Raw genomic sequence first — 24764 nt, forward strand, 5'->3', positions numbered from 1 at the left:
TTAAAATATACAGTATATTCAGAAAAATACAAAAAAAAATATACAGTATGATTAAAACAAAAATAAAACATGGTTAGTTCTGTTTTATAATAGAGTCAAAAGACCTAAATTTTTAAATCATTGGTTTGGCATTTATTACCTTTAGGGCATAGACAAATCATTTATCAGTTGAGGTTCTGAATTTCTTTATCTGTGAATGGGAATAGATTAGAACTCTTTAGCGGACCTTCGGTTCTTACAACATTATGTGACTATAATGTTCAGGATTTGCTTCATTCATCCCATTCATATTAAAACATTAAATTTTTTTTACTTTAATAGGTTCTTAAACTTATAAACTAACTTCATTTCTAAAAGCATACTCTTTACAGTGGAAAATTATGGTTTGTTATTATTTTACATGATATTTAGGGACATATACATTAGGGTGATAGCAAAAGATAAAAGGAGAAAAAATCAAGGCCATGCCTATGTAATTTTCATAAAACACTTAAATTGTTAGCAAACAATTTTAGGAGTTGGAGGTATTGAAATAAACATTAACATAAAAGCTGATCAAGGGGGACCTGGTCCACAGAAGATGTTTATTTGAAGTAACAAAACAATACAGTTAGTGTTAGATCCAACCACAAAGAGCAAAAGGAATGAAAAATTTGTACAATGCACATAGAAAAACAGGATGTTTACTGTGATAACTATATATTTCTAAAATAATACTTCTAAAATCACTCAATTATTGAAATCTATATGAAAACAGAAGGATGTTATTCGCGACAAAGTGCATAAACCAAACATCAGATTTTGAGCAAATTAACATACTAGGCAATTTTGCTAACAAAGTATGATTTTTTTTTTTGTTCACAATCTGCTCAAAACATCTTTATACCAACAGGGTGGGCAGAACATTTAAGTTTAATATCAATTACACAATAATTAGTATAAACTTCCACAACTACATATAGGGTATTGTTTTCTTTTGAGCTGGCAAAGTGACTATAGAAACATCAAGTTCATTTCTCTGAATTGAGAATTTTATCGAAATAAATGCCACATACCTTCCAGATATATGCTTATCTTTCTATATCATGTAAATGGCTTTAACCATTTAAATAATAAACCATACAAGCATTTAAAAGAGTCATTAAATGATTAACAATGTCATGTTCCAGGTTTAACAATTTCATAGGCCAAAAAAAAGTTCTTCTTAAAAACTAGTTTTATAAATGCAGAATATATTGCATGAGTAACTGCTGGTATTTTTTTAAGAAAATATATTGTGCAATTGTGGCTACCATGTACTGCTGGCAAATCATTATTGTTTATGTAAAATGTGAAAATACTGAGTAAAAATTTTTCAAACTGATCATGATGAAAGGTTACTGCCTTCTTAAAAAATTATATTGGCATCTTATTAAAAATAATTCGATAAGGGACAAACTCCCTAGCCCAAAATAAATAAATAAAAAGGTGCATTTTAAAAATGATACTATTGCAATGCAATGGTTTAAATACCAAAGAACTGTGAAAATCTGCTGTCCGTGATCTGGCATTAATGTAAATTAAGTAAAAAGGGGATCAAAACTGAACTAACCAAGTTTGTGCAGTATTGTAGCCAGGCTTCTAAAATTAGATAGATATAGAAAATATAAATAGACTGCTTTAGGTAATGAGCCACCAGTGTCCAAAAAAAAGGAATGAGATTATGAAAAAGCTCAGTTAACTTGATCCAACGCTCTGAGTAATTCTTCACCCTGCAGTAGGTTTCTGCTGCCTTGTATAGGAGCATTAACTTCACAATCATAACTGGTCAGCTGTGGTAATCCACTCTCATCCATTGATTGCCCCAGCAGTCTACATGCTAAATCTGAAAAACAAGGAGACACCTGAGTATTCATTCATCTAGTCAATGATTATTATTAAACACCGACTATGCACTAGGTATTGGGAAAATAAGGCAAATAAGCCATTTCTGGGAGGGTTTTTAGTCTGTGGTGCAAAACAATAGCTACGTGCAATCAAGTGTTACTGGCGCTATGTCAGAAATGCTTACAGGATACAATGAAGGCACAAAGGAATGATAATTTATAAAAAGGCAAAATATTTACAAGGTTCAGCTTCTATCCAATATTAATAGAACTTAGCCACATAAACACAATTACTAAAAAAATTAAAGTTCCATCTTGAAATAGTGATTTCTGTGTTATAGCCCTTATATAAAATGCTACCTTACTTTTTAATCTTGTTAAGGAATGTAAATCACTCTCACTTGGAGCAAAGTTCTTAAGTAAAAAACCATAATTCTCTGTGATATGCAGGGCAAAAAGAATAAACTAACCAGAGGGTATTAAAATAATAGTCTTCTGCTCCATTCCATTCTGTTCACTAGTCTTGCATCCTTTTACACGTTTCCAAGAAAGTGTTGATGTAGTTGCACGATCATCTGGCTGCTGTAGTAATGTTCCCTAAAAACAGTCAAGTTATTTCACTTTCTTTAGTTTCTTTAAATAAAAAACTTTGATATCAATGTAAGTTTAGTAACATGGAGTAGGAAGGTTTCTTAAATCAAATACTGCCCAAAATTATTTCTCATTCTTTCTCTTACCACTACTATGATAAAGACATTCATTTGCCACACATTATGTATGGCTAACATCTCTGTAAATTCTTCCCAGTTAATCTGGTTACTAGATCTCCCCATGTGTAAGATGCACCCTTTTCACGAAAAATTTTGGGTCTAAAAACTGGGTGCATCTTATAAAATGATGGCAGATTTTCCCCCCTTGCATTTCCCACTTTTTCACACTTGTTTTTGCACTCATTGTTGAAGACAGTGATTTGTCATCAGACATAGATGAGAACAAGCTAATGGATGGGAGTTTTGACAGTGATGAGGAGTTGTATGAACTTTATGATGAATAAAAATTTGAGTTCAATAACTTGATGTAATATATATATTTTTTCAAATTTCAGACCCCCAAATTAAGGTGCATCTTATACATGGGAGCGTCTTATTCATGGGGAAATACGGTACTCTGATATCAGTAACACTGACTTAACATAACTACCGTGTTTTGGGGGAAAGAAGAGGAAAGTAATATAAAAGGAAGAGAACAAGACTGGTGGTTATGTTGGGCAGAATAAGGGGAGGACATCACTTTACACTTGAAATACATCTGTATTACTTGAATTTTTACACTGACAATGTATTCACTGTTTTTAAGAAATAGTATGTACAAAGGGAAAAAAAACATTGTATAAATTCTAAAAATACAAATTTAGTATTTGGAAGCAAAAAAATTATCGACATAACATAAATAGCACATTAGCTGAGAAAAGCAAACACATATTCTCACACTTACAATTCCTACTGCTTGAAAAAGGGCACCATCATGTTCTATTTTTCGTTTTCTTTGAGCATTCTGCAAAGCTATTATCTTTGGATTTAGTTCTTCCTCAGGAACAGTAGTTCTGAAAATGTTTTTAAATAAAAATATGGTTGTATTATTATTATTTAAAAAATATCGAACTAGCTTTCTTCAAAAAAATGTATAATGCCTGTTTTCCAATTAAGGAATATGTTATATATGAGAACTTTTCCTGATTACTAAAGTTTATCACTTTAAAAGCCAAAGTTCAATTTTTAAAACAAAATATCCTAAAATTTGTATTTCCTTATTAATAAAGTAGAAGTGAACAGAACTAGACTGAACCATCTTTAAGTCAAAAACTTAAATATTGGCCTTTCATCCCACCTAAAATAGTACAATTATTTTTGGGATTACTATAATACAAGATTAATTTCACATTTGTATAAAAATTTCAGTTCATAAAACATTTTATGTTCATTAGTTCATCTTAGTCTCAACTTCAATCCTAAAGACGGTATCATAGGTATATAATACTCATTTTATAAATGAGAAACCTGAGGCCAGTTAGATAACTATCTCAAAGTCCTATTGCTAATTAGTTGCAGATATGGAAGTACATTCTTTATACCCATGCCCCTCCCAGTGATCTTCCTACTAAGCTAGTCTACCTTCACTTTTGACCTAGTTAGTTATCAAACCTGCATCAAAAATTAATATAGTGAAGAACTGTTTTATGGGTCACATCAATTTTGTAATGGCTATACTTTCTTTTCAAGAACTTGCACATCTATACATACTCATTAATGGCTCCTTGTTCTGTTCCAAGGAAAATGCATATGGGTGGGTGACACATTAATCTAACCGCCTGCCTACATGCAGTTTTGTAAACCTCCAATATATATAGATAGGTTTTTAAATCCTTATGTAACTATATAATCTTTAAGAAGTATAACTCTGTATCACATAAATATTATCTCAGCAGTAGTACTCTTAATGGTTATCTTTAATCTTTGCTATAAAGCTGTAAGTTGTCTGGTTTAGTGCAGCACTTTGATTTTGCAATTACATAGAGTAGTAATGAAAGCCTCCAAATACAGTAGTTCATAAAATTCATCTCTTAAAGTCTCTAGTATATACTATAGTGGAACTAATGTTAAAAAAAATTGCTAACATGACTAGATATTAAGAATTTGGGTTTGAGCCTGACCAGGCAGTGGCACAGTGCATAGAGTGTCAGACTGGGATGTGGAGGTCCCAGGTTCGAAACCCCGAGGTTGCCAGCTTGAGTGCGGGCTCATCTGGTTTGAGCAAAAGCTCACCAGCTTGGTTGGACTCAAGGTCGCTGGCTCGAGCAAGGTGTTACTCGGTCTGCTGTAGCGCCCCCCCCATCCCCCCCCCCCCCCGTCAAGGCACATACGAGAAAGCAATCAATGAACAACTAAGGTGTCCCAACGAAAAACTAACGATTGATGCTTCTCATCTCTCTCCGTTCCTGTCTGTCTGTCCCTATCTATCCCTTTCTCTGACTCTGTCTCTGTAAAAAAAAAAAGAAAAAGAAAAAAAAAAAGAAAAAAAATTGGTTTTGACAAGTATGTAGCTATTCAGAAAACTAAATATCCCATAGTCTCCTGTAGCTAATAGCAAACTGTAAATTTCAGGTCATTGTCATCAATATTTATATTACTATATTCATTCATCTGTCCATTCAATATTCACTTATTGAACAACTACTACATATTAGGTACTGCATTAAGTATTAATAGCACTGAAATGTCCAAGACACTGTCATTGCGTTAGAGGAACTCAGAGTCTGAAGTCAGCTGGTGACATAGTAATTTATAAAGTAATGTACAATGCTGCTTTGTTAACCTAAAGCCCCAAGATGTTTTCTGAGTTCTAAGAAAAGGCCTCTGCCAGCACTCTAAGTTAAAGTACTGATGGAGGCAGGAGAAAAGGCCATGCGCTCTGGCAGTGGTGCTGCTCTTTCTACTATATTGATCCCTGGGTTGGTAATCTAGGCACAGCAGAGAGGAATCGTTTCTCTCCTCCACACACTGCTCCACCAACTAGCTAAAACTTATTTCCTCTGACTACAGCCTCAAATTTAAAATGTTAAAATCCCATGACAAATTATATACAAAAATTATAATTTAAAATTTGGTGTGCGTCCAGATATTTGCTCAAATTTGTTCCACAGAAGCAATGTCTTTAAGTTAGGCTTAGATTCCTGCTGTAGCTCTTAAAAACTTATTTAACCTATAATATATAATGAATGTTCTATAAATATGCAATGAAAAGTAAAAGCAATTGTAACATAACTATACATAATATTTACAAAGAAGTCATATAAATATTTAAAATGAATACTGAGGAATCAAGACCATCAAGCTTAATGGAATGGGGAACTGGAAATACCTGTGAGTCAGAAGAAGGGCTCTTTTCTAAAGCTTAAAAAGAGCTCCAAGAAATGGAAGCAGTGAGGATTGTTAACTGGTCTGATTTAAACAAACATAAGAAACTGGGCCAGTTTTTGTACATTTACAAAACTTATTGGCTAGATTTTATTTTTAAAGGTATTAGAAGACCCTCCAATATTCAGAGATGATATGATTATGATTATTTTAGAGAAAATATATTATATAAGCTAATTTAGAAAGTTTTTGGAGTACTTGTTTTAAGTTCAGAATTTGTATGTCAATTTTATGTTCCTAAAACATACACATCAGAAAATTTGCTATGTTTAGAAATAATTTACCATCACACACATTTTCTAAAAAATAATAAAATAACTGTAACTTTAATGCTACATATAAATAAATACCTTTGACTCAAAGTGATAGATAACACGTTAGGACTTCTTGGATGAGATTTTTCTGTCTGTTCTATAACTCCTTTTCCTGCTCTGTTTGGTGAGGCTGTCCGACTTCGAGTACCACCACTATATGGCGATGTAGTGGTACTAGCTGTTTCTTTAGATACGTGGGTAGGAGATGGAGATGCAATCAGTATTTTAATGTCTTCCATACCATCTTTTGTCAGTGTTTTTAATTCATCAGTGGTGGCAGTGGTGGTGGTAATAGCTGGTTCTTGCATTTCAGTTGGCTGGAATACTGTAATTGTGCTCGCACTTTGAGGGCTGGTAGAACTGCTTTCCAGTGGTGACAGCTGATCGAAGGAACGTAACTGGAAGTCATCATCCATTGGGATATAAGGAGCTAACATCTCCAAGTCTAAATCAGTGTCCTATAAAACAACAAATGCATGAGTTTTTACAATGACTACATCTTATAAAAGAAAATCAAGTTAAACCTAAAGTCACTTCAGATTAAAAATTAATAAAGTTTAATATAAAATATAATAAATGAATTCATATACCTGAGTGGAAAATGGATTCTTTGCTTCTGTGTCTTCAGCAAAAAGTTTCTCTACCAATTCCAACTTGAATTCATTGACCATATCACTATCCACATCAAAACAATATTCACTGGGACTGGTAGGCTGTAAAGGAAATTAAATATTTTTACTTTCCCTGCAGAAGCCTGCATGGTTTGCTAGTTGTTAGAATTTTCAAACCAGATCTCAGAGAATACATAACAAAGTCCATCTGTTGTTTTTTTATCTGACTAGTGAGAAATTAAAGGAGCTTACACTTTTTTTCTTTAGAAGTTACCACATCTAAACCAGCACAGCTATATGAAAGAGCTTTCAATTTTTTTAATTTTTAATTTTTTAACTACTTATTGATTAGAGAGAGCGAGAAACAGAGAGAAACATCAATTTGTTGTTCCACTTATTTAGGCATTCATTGGTTGATTTTTGTATGTGCTCAGACCAGGAATCAAACCTGCAATCTTGACGTTATTGGGACACTGCTCTAATCAACTGAACTACCCAGCCAGTACATTTTGAGTTTACACTTTTAACTAATTTTGCCAATACAGGAGTTCCCCCCTTTTCTGTGATTTCACTTTTTGCAGTTTCAGTTATCCACGGTCAACTGAGGTCTGAAAATATCAAATAGGAAATTCTAGAATTAAGCATTTTATACGTTTTAACTTTGCATTGCTTTGAGTAGTGTGATGAAATCTCACATTGTTCCACTACATCCTGCCATGGACATTAATCATCCTTTTGTCTAGTGTATCCACGCTGTATATACTACCCACACATTGGTCAGTAGGTGTCTTGGTTATCAGATCAATTATCACAGTATCACAGTGCTTATGTTCGAAGTAACTCTTATTTTACTTAAGAGTAGTGATGCTGCAATTTGGATATGCCAAAGAGAAGCTGTAAAGTGCTTCCTTTAATAGGAAATGTGAAAGTTCTTGACTTAATAAGGGGAAAAAAACCCCATATGCTGAGGCTGCTAAGAACTACAGTAAGAATAAATCTTATTATATTCATGAAATTGTGAAGGAAAAAGAAATTTATGCTAGTTCTACTGTCACATCTAAAACTGCAAGTTACTGGCACAGTGCATGTTGCGTGCTTAGTTAAGATGGAAAAGGCATTAAATTTGTGGGTAGAAGATATGAACAGAACACATGTTCCAACTGATGGCAGTGTGTTGTGCCAGCAAGAACTGAGCCCATATAAAGACTTCATTCAGTAAATTATCCCCTCAAATGAGTAACATGAAGCCATTTACTGCAAGCAAGTAAGAGATGAAAAATATAACAACTGGAGAGCTTGCATCTGCCAATGCTGCCATACTTCCAGCAGAGCTGAAGAAGGTGATTAGGGTTTCGTACTATCCTCAGTTCCAGGCATCCACTGGGGGTCTTGGAATGTGTCCTCCGTGGATAAGGAAGAGCTACTATATGCATTTCTGACTATATGTTATAGAACATAATTTATACATTTAAAATTACAAGATGCATTTTACCTGTTTATTCTAAAGAATAAAACTCATTTAGTAATTCATCTCCCATGTGGTACCCAACTGGTCAACAACTAGATGATACATTCACTAGAATCTACTTTTGTACTGAGAGGGCACATTCCTGGGGTGATCTTTCTAAAAATCTTACAACTTACTCTGGGGAGCAGGCATTCATCTTAATGAATGTACCGTACTTTTGGAAGTTTCTAAGCAAAAATTCTAACCAAAAAACTATAGCTATGTATTCTAAGCATAAACTTTTGCTTCATTATAACATTTTTGTTAGATTAAAAATAAAACAAATCAAAAACATTTTGTGCTAGGCAAACTGAGCAACCAGGACAAAGGAGGTAAAACTCCTACTTTTTGCTTGCTAATTTGGATCCATAAATATTTAATACAAAATTATTTATCACCTATTAAGGCTTATTTGTGCCTCATTTAGATCTCAGTTACCTAACTCTTGAGCCTATTTTTAGACAAAGGAAACTCTACATTCGAAGCACTCTAGATTTAGAAATTAGAAATAGTGCCCTATGAGATACCTTTAGTTGTAGCCCTGCCCTGCCCTTAAAGAGGACTTTTATGGTTTATAGGAAAACTAATATCAAGACAGAACTCACAAAGAAAACAGCTAATAATTATTCACTCTGTGTATGATTTGGTATTTTCATGTTATACTTATCCAGAATTTCAAAATAGAGACAGAAAGTGGACTAAAATTGGGCAGAGCTTAAGGTCCTTTCCCTTTTAAGGGAAAAGGCCAGTGGACAATTCTCCAAATCAAAAGGTAATATGTAAGGGCTTAGAACTTTTGGAGGCACATACAGAGTTTTCCTCTGTGGATGTCTAAATTCAAGATTTTTTTTTTTTTGTCTTACTGATATACATATTTAGAGGAGCAACAGAAGTTTTGCCTCTTGATTTTTGTTAAGCCAGTTCCTTCTCATGTTCCTGTCTGATAAGACACGCACTGAGGTCCAAGTTAAGCTCTTAACATTTTTGTAGTAATTTTAAGTGCTAAAATGCACACAAAACCATGACATCTTGATCCAATTAAAGTTTGAATCACATCCACAAATATGTTCCTTTCTGAACATTAAAATCTGAGTTATCCTTTTCGGTTTATATCACAAAACCTACCTCAGGTGAACTCTGTCTAGTGCTTCCATCAGAAGGACTAGCTGGTTGGTCTTGAATCTGGGGCATGGTAAAAGAAAGTTCCAGTGACTCTGGACTTGGTTCTAATTTTAATGCAACTTCCTGATTCAGTGCAGGGTCAGCACTACTTCGAAGTGGCTCTGGGGTTTCAGAGGCAGGTAATGGAGACATTGCCAAATTGATATTCTGTAATTTATCATTAGATGAGGGGAGCATTACATCATTATACAATGGAACTTCCTCAAGTTGTTGGTCATCAGTTTCTGTGTCTGTAGAGAAAAAATTAGCCAAGTTATAGAATATCTAGATTTTAACATATACAGAAATGTCCCCTTTTACCAAAGGGTTATCTAGTTTGTTCAAACAACAAAAATGTTACATTTGGGGCCCTGGCCAGTTGGCTCAGCGGTAGAGCGTCGGCCTAGCGTGCGGAGGACCCGGGTTCGATTCCTGGCCAGGGCACACAGGAGAAGCGCCCATTTGCTTCTCCACCCCTCCGCCGCGCCTTCCTCTCTGTCTCTCTCTTCCCCTCCCGCAGCCAAGGCTCCATTGGAGCAAAGATGGCCCGGGCGCTGGGGATGGCTCTGTGGCCTCTGCCTCAGGCGCTAGAGTGGCTCTGGTCGCAACATGGCGACGCCCAGGATGGGCAGAGCATCACCTCCTGGTGGGCAGAGCGTCGCCCCTTGGTGGGCGTGCCGGGTGGATCCCGGTCGGGCGCATGCGGGAGTCTGTCTGTCTCTCCCTGTTTCCAGCTTCAGAAAAATGCAACCCCCCCCCCCAAAAAATGTTACATTTGCCTTAATCAGAAAGTTTACAGATACTATGTATAACCACAAGTCTGAGTTATCTTTCCAACCCCACTACTGATAATTCCAATATGGCATAAAAAATACTCAGCATTTCCAACCTTTTCTTCATTAAAATTTAACCTCGTCTGAAATTAGTTTTCATTCTGAATGTTTGATATTATGGTATGATGCTTATTTATACTTTAATGCAACTATACCTATTGTAATACAACTTTACTAAGTTGTGGAGAAAATATGATAGTAGTATATAGAAGCAGAAGAGTAGCTGAGACAAATTAGTGTGGGAAAAATAAATACATTAAGGACTCTTTGAAGCACAATTTCCAAAAATGTGACAAAAAGCAGGAATGCTGAGAAATGAGAAGGGCAAAATATTTAAGCAAATACTTTCAAGAAAACTGTGAAAAACAAAAAACATAGGGACCATAATGTCCCAATGATTACCAACAAAAAATATCAACATCAAGTCCAATTAAAACGGGCTTGGCCTGACCTGTGGTGGCGCAGTGGATAAAGCGTCGACCTGGAAAGCTGAGGTCGCCGGTTCAAAACCCTGGGCTTGCCTGGTCAAGGCACATATGAGAGTTGATGCTTCCTGCTCCTCCCCTGTTCTCTCTCTCTCTCTCCCTCTCCCCTCTCTCTCTCTAATAAAAATGAATAAATAAAAATCTAAAAGAAAAAAGTAAATTTAAAAAAATAAAACAAAACGGCTTGCATCACAGCAAACACAGTTTAGACCAGGGGTCGGGAACATATGGCTCACGAGCCAGATGTGGCTCTTTTGATGGCTGCATCTGGCTCACAGACAAATCTTTAATAAAAAAATGTTAAAAATAAAAAACATTCTCATGTATTACAATCCATTCATTTCCTACTGCTCATGTTTATGGTTGCGGGTGGCTGGAGCCAATCATAGCTGTCCTCTGGAACAACACCAATTTTTTTTTTTTTTACAGGGACAGAGAGATGGATAGATAGGGACAGACAGGAACGATGAGAAGCATCAATCATCAGTTTTTCGTTGCGACACCTTAGTTGTTCATTGCTTTCTCATATGTGCCTTGACCATGTGGCTACAGCAGACTGAGTAACCCCTTGCTCAAGCCAGTGACCGTGGGTCCAAGCTGGTGAGCTTTGCTCAAACCAGATGAGCCCGCACTCAAGCTGGCGACCTCGGGGTCTCGGACCTGGGTGCTCCGCATCCCAGTCCGACACTCTATCCACTGTGCCGGTCAGGCAACACCAAATTTTTATTGGATAATGCATAACGTACACGGGTTGTTGTATGGCTCTCATGGAATTACATTTTAAAATATGTGGCGTTCATGGATCTCTCAGCCTAAAAGGTTCCCGACCCCTGGTTCAGACAATTAACAAAATAACTAAAGACCCACCATTGCTGCCAAAATCTAAAGATATGATTGTGTCTCCAGCAGCTGGGGCCAGCAAAGTTAAAGCATCAGGTTCCTTCTTAAGTTTATCAAAGAGGCTACTTGTATCTTCTGATTCAACTTTGGTGAATAGCTGAGTCATTTTCATATCTGAAGATTCAACTGGTTTGAGGACACATTCTGTTTGTTGAAGGGAGAAGATCAAGTCGTGCTGAATAATACCACTGTTAGAAGAGAGATCAATAATTCTTAAATTAGCACTGACACAATGGGGGGGAAGGGAAAGAGAATCTGATAAAAATTCTACTCTGTGGAAAGGAACATTTTAAGATGCTCTGACCTGATCTCACACATACATGTTCAAATTAATTCAGGCTTTAAGATACCAATATGAAATAAAGACCTATTAAAATTCACAGTATAAGCTAATTCAAATATTTGACTATTTTCAATTAAGAAACTTCAGCTGTCCCTTTGGGAAGAGTGGTGGTGACAAAGAAATATAATAATCAAGTAGATGAAAGACATAAATAATCGTTTCAATTGTTGTGCTGACTCACAAATAATAAAATTGGCACAGCACTAGGGCACTGAGGATGGTCCTAGAATATAAAGCTATATAGATAAACAGAGTTTCTAAGAGGGGTGCCATACTGCCTTTGGTGATAGCACCTGTGGGGATACAGTTGAAAAGGGATGATGAACAGCTTCATATTCATTAAATATAAATTACATTGCCCCTTTAATCAACAAATACTAAGTTTACTATAGAAAATGAACTAATATAAAAATTAAAATATAGTCTTGGCCAGTTGGCTTAGTGGTAGAGCGTCGGCCCAGCACATAGATGTCACAGGATCTATTCTCGGCCAGGGCACACAGAAGTGACCATCTGCTTCTCCATCCTTCCCCATATCTCTCTCTTCCCCTCCTGCAGCCAAGTCACTACTGGAGCAAGTTGGCCAAGGCACTGAGGATGGCACCATGGCCTCGCCTCAGGCACTAAAATGGTTCTGGTTGCAATGGAGCAATGCCCCAGATGGGCAGAGCATCGCCCCCTAGTGGGCTTGCCAGGTGGATCCTGGTCAGGCACATGTGGGAGTCTCTCTGCCTCCCCACTTCTCACTTAAGAAAAAAAAAGATTAAAATATAGAACTCTTGCCCTCAAGCTATAGCCCAGTGTGAAAGTGAATGTGCAAACAAAATACAAAGTGGTAATTGCTAAAATAGGGAAGGGTTGCTTCAGAAAGGGGCCTACTAGCTAAAACATAGATTTAAGTAGTATTTGTAAGGCAGATTGTAGTGAGGGGAAAGGAGCATTCTAAGTAATTAATTCTTATATAATGGGAAAGTCACAAAAGAACGCTTTGGCACTAATATTAAAACATTAAAGGATGGTGTCAGAATTGGCAAAAATAAAAAATGAGCAAAGTCTTCCTAGAAGAAATGGCCACAGATTTTAGAAAGAGGGCTCCATTTATGAAAGCATGGGAGCATAGAAGATAATGACAAGACATGATGCTCTACCAAGTAAGTGAGACTGTATCATGGGGGTGATAGCTTTAAAACAATTTTAAGGAAAATGAGATGATAAAGTATTCGTGCAAGGAATTTCAGCCTAGTGGTAATGTGGAAGATGGACTAGAAGGGGGCATTTGCCTCCTCAAATAAATGAAAGATTACTTTATGATATCCAAAATAGTCACAAGCCCATCAGCCAAGGGAAGGTTTCAAGAATATTCAAGAGTCATGTGTCACATTATACAGTCTTTTATAGTAATCTCACATAGAATTTCATTTAATTCTTATAACCTTTTGAGCCAAGTATTATCATCTCTTCAATATATTCAGAGAAATGAGACTTCCTCAATATTATGGAGAAATGACAGATATGACACAAATTTAACAATTATTCTAAGGCCAGTATTGACCTTACAAAAATAACATAGCTGTCTTGAGGTAATATATGCTTATACAGCTGTATGACTAGAACAAACTAATCCATAGATCTGGTATTCTTTTCAAGGTCTTTTTAAAAACAGGATTGAAAAGAGTGGGGACAGTTACGAGTAGTAGCTAGTAGAATCACTGTAGAATAGCTTGTCTGGAAACACATATTAGAGTACCAAAAATCATAAATAGATAGAAATGTGAAAATAAAAATCAGTTAACGTTATAAAATTCTCTTCTCAGAATAGAGTATCCAAAAAGAGGTATTACTTGTTCCCCCAACGTATTTATTTTCCAAGCTTACCTCACAACATAATTTACGCATACAATGCACTGTGGTTGAGAGTTCTTAGTGTTATATATGACAGTTGCTTGAGTTTCAACCCAGACATATCCACCTCTTTTGGCAAGCATCCGGTACTGTCCTGTAGTGACTTGTCCTTTAGTAAACACTAGGAGTAAAGTGGAAAAAGAGTCATGCAGAGACAATAACTGATTTGTCAATTAAATGAATAGATGTTAAACACTGATCAGTTTTAGAAAATGAGAGAAATATTTATATTAATGGGATCAGTTGTAATTGTTTAAATTGAAAGTGAGGGAAAGCCCCAGAACAGTTGAAAATGTACCCAATTTCATTATTCTAACTCCCAAAATAAGCTACTGTCCTGCCGATTTTTATCTTAAATAAAATGAAAGCCAGGAATGAGGGAAAATAGTAAATAAAATTCTTTCAATGACTTATAGGTTGAAAGCATTAGAAAAGACGAGAGAATGAATAATCTTGATTCCACAGAGACCATTCCAGAAAGAAGCACTGCTATCATTTCCTTAAATTCCTGCTATAGTTTCCAAACAACCAAAGATGCTTCAGATAGCTGTGCTGGCATATCTGAAATCAACTGACACCATGCCAAACCCTTTTGGCATTTTAGGCCATCTTAGTTACTTATTTGGGAGAAAGTACTAGATAAATAGTAAAGATGATATTATTATTAGTATTGGGATCTACTCTGTAGTTCAAGTCTAAGCACACTAAATCAGTGACATTCAAGCATCCCCAATCACATTGGGAAGTCATGTTTAGGTAGATTCAACAGCAAATGAGAAATTCCAAAGTTTTACTTACTATGGGATCTTCAAACAACATTTGAGTAAAACTGAGAAATATATGTCAAGGGGACTTTATACCACTAGTATATGCCATTGATCAACTTCACTTCACTAAACAATTCCCTTCATTGAACAATTATTTTCTTAGTACTTCAGTGCTAACCACTGTTCTGAATACTTAAGTATAAATTCTGAAAATCATGCTATAATATCCTACAATATATTTTTTGAGTCTTTGTATTTGAAACACCAGGAAGTTTTAGATATCGAATGATTCTGCTTTAACTGGTATTGCTTGAACAAATACAAAATACAGATTTAATGGTCAAGATTCTTCATGTTTTATTAAGATACTTAGTCTAAAAAGACTGGTTAATACTAACCAAAAAGTTAGAAGAATGTGGATGTATTACCAAAAAGTAAAGAGACCATAAGAGTTAAATAGGATATCTATGAGTTCCTCCATTGTACTTACTATCGTGATGAGTTTTGGTCAGATGATCAGAGTCCAAAGCATGGTAATATTCATAAATTGAGCGGCCCAAAAGTTCTTCTGGCTCATATCCCATCAATTCAGTAATTCTGTTAAGAAAAAAAGAGAACCCGACAATGAATTTTTGCTTTTTTAGAGTAATGAATATATATTCAACTTTGAAATAAATATTCAAATATAAGAGTATTTTTCTGTGCTGAAAGTAAGTTTACATCTCACCTTTAGTAACTCTGCAGTTACTAAAACCAGCAGCACCTGTTGAAGTCCTCTGGATTCATCCTGTTATTTCACCCTTTAATCCCCTTCACTCAACCTTGTTACCTATTTTCGTCACATACTTTTGGTAGTAATAAATATACTGCTCACAAAAATTGGGGATATTTCAAAATGAAGATGAGGCGATAAAATATCCCCTAATTTTTGTGAACAGTGTACATATGAAGTACTGCTAAATTAAATGATAAATGTTATAAAGGTAATCACTGCCATTTAATTTAAATGATATAGGCTAAATCTGTATCATTATCTTACCATAAAACCAGATTCTTTTTTTTTGTGTGTGTGTGTGTGTGTGTGTGTATAAAACCAGATTCTTTATATAACAGGTCTCCTTGGTAAGGTTTCACTTTGGGAGATCAATATCCACTACAAAATTTTAATATCATTAACCAGAGTATACACACTAAATGGGAATATAGAATATATAAATACCTATTATATTGGTTTTTGGAAAAGATGCTCTTGTACTTCTTTGATCAAATTGGAAGTGGACTAGAAAGTAATCCAGTTGCCCCCCCCCCTGGTTCTCTGCAGTTCCTTTAGGATAGAACCTAAATCTTACTCTCTATAACCACAATCTAAAATGGAACCCTTTCCATGGGAAAGAGAAAGCTATGTTCTTAGCACTTCTTAGAAATGTTCTTTTCTGAGAACAAAACACGAGTTAAACTTTTTGATTTCTCAGACTGCTGATTTAAAAAATTATGTGTCATACTGTGTAAAAAAAAAAAAAGAAAGAGCACAGGGAAGATATCCTTCTCCTAAGAAATGTATAAAAATAACACTGTTGTGTTGTCATACTTTGAGACAAGCTCTACCATAGCTTATTCCAAAATAAATACATAAATATAAAACTGATTTATAAAAAAAAAAAACCATACCAAGCCAAATCCAAGATTATTTATAAAGAGATCTCCCTAAACACATCTACACTAGGTGGCAGTATTTTAAAGGAAACTATTCTTTAAAAAAAAAAAAAAATTCAGCCCTCTTTCTTAAAATTCCATTTTAAAAATAATTTTAATTGGTCTTTGTAGGTTATGTGTTTAAATAATATTCCCATGAAATTAATTTATTATTTAAACCTTTTTATGCCTATGTATGCTTGGCACTGTTCTAGGTGGGAAATGAAAAGACAAAACCCAACATATGGCTAATCTTCCGATACACTTACCATACTCCTTCTGAAATAATGTGTCATGTACAGGATAAGAACCTGTTGCAGGAAATCAGAGGCACCACTCTTACCCATAAGAAAGAATGGTGACATAAAAGACAGCTTTCTATAGGAGATTTAAGAGTTGAGTATAAAAGAGAGTCAAAGAGAACAAAACCTTTTCAAGAAGAAGGTACACTCACTGCAAGTAAAGACAGAGATGAGAAAATGTTTGACATTCTACAGACAACAGTAACTCTGATGTGGTTAGTGGGGGAAAGCAGAAAGAGACGAGGCTAGAAAAATAGGCAGGAGGATCAAATTAATGAGGGCCTTGTATATCATGTTAAAAAGCTCTGACTAAATCAGATGTCAATCACTGCTTCTCAATCTGAGTTGAGGTATGTCTACCACAAGGGATGAAAGATGTCAAAATAGAAATAGCACATACTTTCCTAGAAGATCTTATTCATACTGGAGCAAGAAAGGTAAAAAATTCATTTAACTTTAGAGAATTGCATTACCTTATATATTCTGTACCAAAAAGAGGAGTGATCTAGAAAATTTGATCAAAAGTATTTAATGGGCTAGGAAACCTGTGATCAAAAGCAATTATGCAGTAGACCATTCATTCATTGTAAGTACTTGAGGACACAAACTGTTCATTTTCCTTTCTACTTTAGTGTCAGTTTTAGTGCCAAACACACCCGTAGATGCTCAAATAAATGTGTTGAATGATTGTAACTGGAAATTAGTCTAGTAAATCATAGCTGTTTGTGGGATATTCTGGATGTTAGACATTTGATATATTAGATTTCCTTAAAATTCAGCATGATACATTACATTTTCTAAAAATTCAGCAAATATTTTTTCCTATATCTCATTCTTAGCGGTTATATAGTATACAGATGTGAAAAAGTTCCTAGGAAGAGCTCTAACCAGAATACTAACTGATCGTGCTCAAAACCTTACTTTGCTGACCTCTAAGCTGGCTGTCTTTACTCTTCTGTCATGATCATCTTGCTAATTTTAATTTCTTTAAAAAGTTTTATTTTATTGATATTATAGAGAGGAAAGGAGGAAGGGAGAAGGGGAAGAGAGAAAGAGAAATTGATTTGTTGTTCCACTTATTTATGCGTTCATTGGTTGATATAACTGTATGTGCTCTGATAGGAGATTGAACCTACAACCTTGGCAGACTGACAATGCTCCAACCAGTTGAGCTTCCTGGTACTAATTTTCTGATTTAACCATCTCCTTCTAGCTCAGCGGTTCTCAACCTGTGGGTCGCAACCCACAGGTTGAGAACCGCTGTTCTAGCTCCATCATCTTCCTTTCTCCCTAGCCTACCACTACACTTCATTACTAAGTTCAAAAAAGAATAATTCCTCAAAAAAAGGATGGGCATTTCTGTTCTATCATACATTCACATGAATACTGGCAGTAAATGCTGTAAAGTACTTATTAGCTTTTTTGTCTTCATTCTTCTTAAAAGCTAACACAAGAGGTCAAGCATTCACTATGTATACTAAGCACTCAACAAACTCTTTTAATCCTTGCCACAGCCTTTTGAAATATGACCCTTGTTTTAGATAAGAAACATGAGATTTGGTGCAGTTAAGTTCTCGAACCAAGGCCGAGTACCAGAGCTGCAGGCCAGAGCTCAATCCAGGATTATATGACTCCAAAGCCAGCGCTCTGTAACATTTCCTTGTGCAATGCGGTGGGGCATTCTTATCTATATTATGTCTAGGTGGTTAAAATTGGTTTTTTAATATCTTCAAGATGATTCAAGTAAAGCAGGTGTTACTAAAGATGAAAAAATTGACAAAGAGAAGAATGAATGAATCCAAGATCATTTCAAAAAGAGGCAGCAAAGAGGTATATAGAAACAGTTTGATTTTAAGGAACACAGAAAATTCCACAAAGGAACAGATGTAGTAGGTGGCCCTTGGACAGTAAGTACAAGTTAGGAGTTGAAAAAATGTCATTGCAGAATGGAAAGTACATGGAAAGCACTAAGGCGTTTGGAACTGTCTGGCAGTAGGCTGTTGGGAGACACATCAGAAGGGTTCTGCCTGCCACTGATTAGCCTGGAGAAGTAGGCAGGGGCCAGACGATAAATACCCTTATTTGTCACACTAAGAAGTTTAGATTTTATTGTGTAGGTCTATTTTTCTTTCAGCTTTTTAAAATGCATATCTTTTTTTTTTAAGCAAGAGAGAAAGAGAGAGAGAGAGAAAGAGAGACAGGGAGAGAGAAGAGAAGCATCAACTCATTGCTGTAGCACCTTAGTTGTTCAGTGATTGCTTTTTTATATGTGCCTTGACCAGGGAGCTCCAGCTGAGCCAGTGACCCCTTGCTCAAACCAGCGACCTTGAACTCAAGCCAGTGACCATGGGGTCATGTCTATAACCGCACACTCAGGCTGGCGACCCTACACTCAAGCCTTGACCCATGCTCAAGCCGGATGACCTCAGGGTTTCAAATCCAGGTCCTTTGCAATCCAGGCCGATGCTCTATCCACCATGCCACTGCCTGGTCAGGCTGCATATCTTCTTTTGATAAATAAGATTTTATTGCCCTCCTCAAATATTTTTATAAACAGAAGTTTTTGTGCGAGAAGATGAAAGAAAGCAATTGTATTTTCAACAAGAGAATGACACGATCTGATTTTCACCTTAGGAAGGCCACTTTTAGAAACATGGATCAGAGAGTAAAAGGGCACAAGTCTGCTGGTAGTGATACAGTTTAAGAGACTATGAGAAGAGTTCAAGAATTCAATGGCAGGAGAACAAGCCTGGAAAGGAGGGACTAGATTAAGAGATAGAAGTGAAAATAGTAAATCTGTAAGATTTAGAGGCCAAGTAAGTGTAGATAATGTAAGAAAAAGAAAAGTTAAGGATCACTTTCAAATTTTTGCTGGAGTCATGTGTGTATATTTAACCATTATTAGGAAGAAAATCAGTTTTGAATTTACTATTGTTTACAGCAGTAGTGGTACAGTTTAGTTCAGAAATATTTAGTTTACAGTACAAAAGAGTATTCAGAAAAAATCAAATAGGCAATTAAACAGAGATAGGAATATAAATCTGAAGATGGTAACAGAAACCATGGGCAGGGATAAAGGTGCTCAGGGAAAATACACACCGAGGACATGACCCGAGACTTTTCCCTCTAGTCCATAACCAAAAGGAATCTATCCTTCCTCAAATTATGTATTATATGTCTTTGAAATATATTTGTTTTCTCTTTACAGTCCCCAAAGGAAAAAGACCTCATTTTAATAATTTCTGAAAAGCACCTAGTCGAGTAAGCATTCATAATACATAGAAAGTGTTCAATGTGGCTGAACTAATCTACAAAGTTAATACAATATTAGACTTCTAGGACGTATCACAGTATTTAGCTTAGTAGGAGTCTTTATTATATAGTAAATAGTTTAAAAGTTATGGTCTAATTAAAAACTTCAAGTTATATTTTATATCTCATTTACCTTTCATCACAGTAAGAAAATTTCATATCCAGACTGTGACGACTGAGAAAAGTCTTGCTATCTAATGGAATTTCAATATTTGATGGATGAGGAATGGGTTCACAAATCAGCACCAAGCACGTCATAGGTGGTTTCTTATACCCACACTGAGATTGATTACCGTTGGTATCGTACACATGAATATGTCCTGTGCAGTGAAGTACCTGTGTATAAAGAAAAAGCAATTTTAAAACATACATACAATCCTAGAAAAAAACAAAATGCAGAGATAAGTAGTTGAGTCTGACATGGCAAATAAGCTTTAATAAAATTTACTATCATTAGTAGGTTAGTTATATCCCTGAAAATCAACAAATGTTTTTCCTACAGCACTACATGACCTACTCCTCAGGCACTATAGATTCCTCTTTTTAAAAATCTCCTACATACAAAAATGGGCTGATTTTTCATTTATCTGATCATCATAGCTGATTATTTCTTGCTTTGCTGACTGTTTTAACACTGAGCAATAAAATGATACAACAATGAATAGAAAATTAAGCTCTATCAAGATTCAAACACTGGATGGTTGGCAAAGCCCAATAATTAAGTTAGCTCAGTATGCCAGTATCACTATTCATTCATGCCTCAAACTGGCAAATTATTATACATTTGGATGTTATATCTGCAAATGCCAAGGGACAACTGTTTAGTTTTCTCACAGTTCCAAAGCTACCTTAATATTAGTAATGTCAAGATGCATGAAGTTATCTATAAATCAAGTGCATCACCACTGACAAATCATTTGTACTTACCTTCCATGTTGCAGACTTTATGTTCATAGTTCTCCCCCGGCTAGTTAGGGTACACTTCATTCTCAGAAAAAAGCTTCGCTGTGTATTTTGCTCTTTACTCTTTTTCACAAGGCCTAAGGAAAGCATCAAATAAAATTTAAAAACATAATTAAATATGGAAATGTATTACATTGAGAGTAGCATAGTACCTAGCACCTAGAAGCTTTTCAATTAAACATCCCAGCACGAACACAGAGATTTACATTCGTTCTGCCCACTCCAACATATAATATCTAGCAACCTGACACCCTCCAGTCAGAAACAGGTTCACAACAGCATGATTCCGAGTTGGTAGGAGGAGAATCCATAGTTAGGAAACAGTTAATCCTTCTACATTCAAGCCAGAAAAGCTGGTCCAATTGCAAAGAAATATAAATATAGTATAAATTTGTCCTATGATTGTGCTATCAGTGTATAAGTATACCCCCAAAAAAGGAACTTCAGTGACTCTTCCAAACCTTTACTAAACATGTTAATTTAATTTATAATAAGCACTCCGTATTTTTTTAAGTTTTAAAATAGAAAATTTCTTTTCAATAGCAAATAAACATTTCTATATATCTAATTTTTCCTTAAATCTTTCTATAAGCAGGCAGGAAATTATTTCTATTTTGTTACTGGGAGGGAGGGAGTAACTTTTCAAAGCAAAGTTAGAATTAAATCAAGTCATTTACTCATATTTCAAACCTCATGTAACTAAAAAAATGAGACTATAACACTCAGGTAACTAAGCAAATAGCAACTTGATTTCTTGTCTTCATTCATCAGTCTGATTCAGTATTCATTATTCAGGAACTGGACTAGATATTGCAGGCAATACAAAGGTGAATAAGACACATTGCCCGCCCTGAAGAAGTCAAACAGTTCATAGATATAGGGAAGCCAGCGACAACACCCATGCAGGGCAAGTGCCCAAGACTCACAAAAACATATCAAAGAAAGTTTAGAAGATAAATTCTAACCAAGGGGAAATCAGAAAGTTCTTAGAAAAAGAGACCTTAGAATGTCAATAAGTAGAGATGAATTAGAATAGCATTCCAGACAGAAGGAAGAGAATGAAAGGCACAGAGGTGGGGAAAACAGCTCATTTGTGGAACAGTACTAGATAGTTCAGTTTGGCCACAATAAAAAGTACAAGCAGAGGGTAACAAGACAAAGAAGAGAAGGTTAGAGCTATAACCATGGATGGCTACAATGAAGAGTTCAGCCTTAAATATACAACATGGAGATTCTAAAAAATCCTGAGGTGGAAAGCACGAACAGGAACTTAAAGAACATTAATCTAGCAGTAACATACGGATTATGTAAGAATTAGAATAATTGATGGTAATGAGGGGCTAAACAGTAGAAGTAAAAAAGATGACAAAAGATGAAGTAGAACCTATAAAAACTTGAAAATTGATGGAAATAGGCCCTGGCCGGTTGGCTCAGCGGTAGAGTGTCGGCCTAGCGTGCGGAGGACCCGGGTTCGATTCCCGGCCAGGGCACACAGGAGAAGCGCTCATTTGCTTCTCCACCCCTCCGCCACGCTTTCCTCTCTGTCTCTCTCTTCCCCTCCCGCAGCCAAGGCTCCATTGGAGCAAAGATGGCCCGGGCGCTGGGGATGGCTCTGTGGCCTCTGCCTCAGGCGCTAGAGTGGCTCTGGTCGCAACATGGCGACGCCCAGGATGGGCAGAGCATCGCCCCCTGGTGGGCAGAGCATCGCCCCCTGGTGGGCATGCCGGGTGGATCCCGGTCGGGCGCATGCGGGAGTCTGTCTGACTGTCTCTCCCTGTTTCCAGCTTCAGAAAAATGAAAGAAAAAAAAATTGATGGAAATAACGTAGCAGAAATTTTAAGATTTGAAGATTTTTATTTTATTTATTTATTTTTACAGAGACAGAGAGAGAAGGATAGACAGGGACAGACGGGAACAGAGAGATGAGAAGCATCAACCATTAGTTTTTAGTTGCACATGGCGACACCTTAGTTGTTCACTGATTGCTTTCTCATATGTGCCTTGACCGCGGGCCTTCAGCAGACCAAGTAACCCCTTGCTCGAGCCAGCGACCTTGGGTCCAAGCTGGTGAGCTTTGCTCAAACCAGATGAGCCCGCGCTCAAGCTGGTGACCTCGAGGTCTCAAACCTGGGTCCTCGGCATCCCAGTCCGAGGCTCTATCCACTGCGCCACCGCCTGGTCAGGCAAGATTTGAAGATATTAAGGTTAGTATATTGAAAAATAGTGTCAAGTGGGAAAGAAATAAGTTTAAATTTAGGCCTGGTTAGCTAGAAATGCTGGACTCTTGAGGAAAAAGAAGTTATAGTTCAGATTTATAACAGTGGAACTAGGCAAGTAAGGGTAGTCTTCGTTCTGATGTCGTTTAATTTGCCCTCCTTAGAAGTGTTTGAGAGTGGATTTTTTAAAAAATGCCCCAGGCCCTGGCCAGTTAGCTCAGTAGATTAAGAGCATAGTCCTGAAACAACAAAGTTGTGGGTTTGATCCCCAGTTAGGGCACACATGGGAAACGACCAAAAAAATGCACCACTGGGTGGAACAACAAATGCTTCCCTTTGCCCTCCCCTCTCTCTGTCTCTAAAAACAATAAAAATTGGCCAGACAGCACAGTTGGCTGGAGCATTGTCCTGGAGTGCCAAGGTTGCTGGTGCGATTCTCTGGTCAGGGCACATACAGGAGCAGCTTGTTGTTACTGTCTCTATCTCTTCCTGCCTCTCTCTCAGAAAAACAAAATAAAATAAAAGATAAAAGAAAAGGATGCCATGGACCCATTCTGGTCTTGGTGACAGTATAAGAGTGTGTGTGGCAGGGTGGGGGCGGGCAGCCGAGGTGGTATTGGTTGCACAGTGATCCACATGTAAACTCTTTGGGATACTTTCAGTCCATAATCTAAGCTTGAATTGGACTGAGCTTTGGAAACACAAGGGACATGAAGGTAAGTTTTAATACCAAGGTAGTAGAATAGTACAGGCATTTTACCCAAAGGAAAAAACATTTTTCAAGAAATAAATTTTCAGCCTTCTAAAAATAATTTATATTTTATAGTACTTTATGAAATCTGAATCATCTTTTTAACATTTAAATAAAAGTATAATAGGTCTATGTTGTTTAAATTCACCAATGGCTCTTAGTGTTATCATTAAAATGCAATGTACTGTAGCAGTCCCTCTTTTCTAAAAGTGAAAACCTCCATTTTTGTTTTACAGCAAAAAAGCAAAAATTCATTACCTGCATTAGGAATGATCTCAAAAATAATCATGTGTTTAAAAAATAGTTAAAAAACATACATTTAAATTATAGTAAGCAGACTATACCTGATCTAGAATAATGCATTACTATCATTACCAAACCAAACAAGACTTCCTAAAATCCATCCATTTATGGTCTAGCTAATCTAATGGAAGCACTGAGCAGCCAATAGAAACCCTCATCTACTCACCTGAACTCATAAACTAAATTCATTGACAACCTACTTAGGTCCTTGCTCAGAATGTATTTACTCCTGCTTTATACAGAATTCTAAAAAGTATGCATTTGCTCTCCAAGTTCACAGTAAACATACAGTATGAAATGTAACAACAGGAAAGGGCTCCTGCCAACAGGTGAAAAATGGTAGTAGAATGTAATGAGTGGATGAACATGAAAAGAGCTCTAAAGTGCTAGTGAGAGCCAGTCCACCCAAGTTTAGACCATTCTCTGCCATTTACTAACCCAGTAATCTTGGGCAAGCTACTCAGTAACTCTGTGCCTCAGTTTCCTCGGTAAAACAGAAATACTAACAGTAACTGCACTGGGCTGCTGTGAGGAATATAAGTGCTAAAGCACATAAATGCAGA

General features: G+C 36.3%; 1 protein-coding gene across 2 annotated transcripts in view; it reads right to left on the reverse strand.

Moving 5' to 3' along the window:
* Nucleotides 1-565: 565 nt before the first annotated feature.
* The window catches only part of HIF1A (hypoxia inducible factor 1 subunit alpha), a 49348-nt gene continuing 25149 nt past the window's right edge, over nucleotides 566-24764 (reverse strand). For both annotated transcript variants that reach the window (XM_066387975.1, XM_066387974.1), the window contains exons 5-15: nucleotides 20896-21008; nucleotides 20102-20304; nucleotides 15153-15259; nucleotides 13869-14016; nucleotides 11618-11838; nucleotides 9397-9683; nucleotides 6744-6866; nucleotides 6190-6611; nucleotides 3360-3468; nucleotides 2336-2462; nucleotides 566-1864 (exon numbers count right to left, since the gene is read on the reverse strand). In XM_066387975.1, coding sequence (XP_066244072.1) covers nucleotides 1713-1864; nucleotides 2336-2462; nucleotides 3360-3468; nucleotides 6190-6611; nucleotides 6744-6866; nucleotides 9397-9683; nucleotides 11618-11838; nucleotides 13869-14016; nucleotides 15153-15259; nucleotides 20102-20304; nucleotides 20896-21008 — 2012 coding nt within the window. In that variant the 3' untranslated portion in view covers nucleotides 566-1712. The remainder of the gene's footprint in view (nucleotides 1865-2335; nucleotides 2463-3359; nucleotides 3469-6189; nucleotides 6612-6743; nucleotides 6867-9396; nucleotides 9684-11617; nucleotides 11839-13868; nucleotides 14017-15152; nucleotides 15260-20101; nucleotides 20305-20895; nucleotides 21009-24764) is intronic.

The sequence above is a fragment of the Saccopteryx leptura genome, chromosome 6 (assembly GCF_036850995.1).
Source record: "Saccopteryx leptura isolate mSacLep1 chromosome 6, mSacLep1_pri_phased_curated, whole genome shotgun sequence".
NCBI classification, from domain to species: domain Eukaryota; kingdom Metazoa; phylum Chordata; class Mammalia; order Chiroptera; family Emballonuridae; genus Saccopteryx; species Saccopteryx leptura.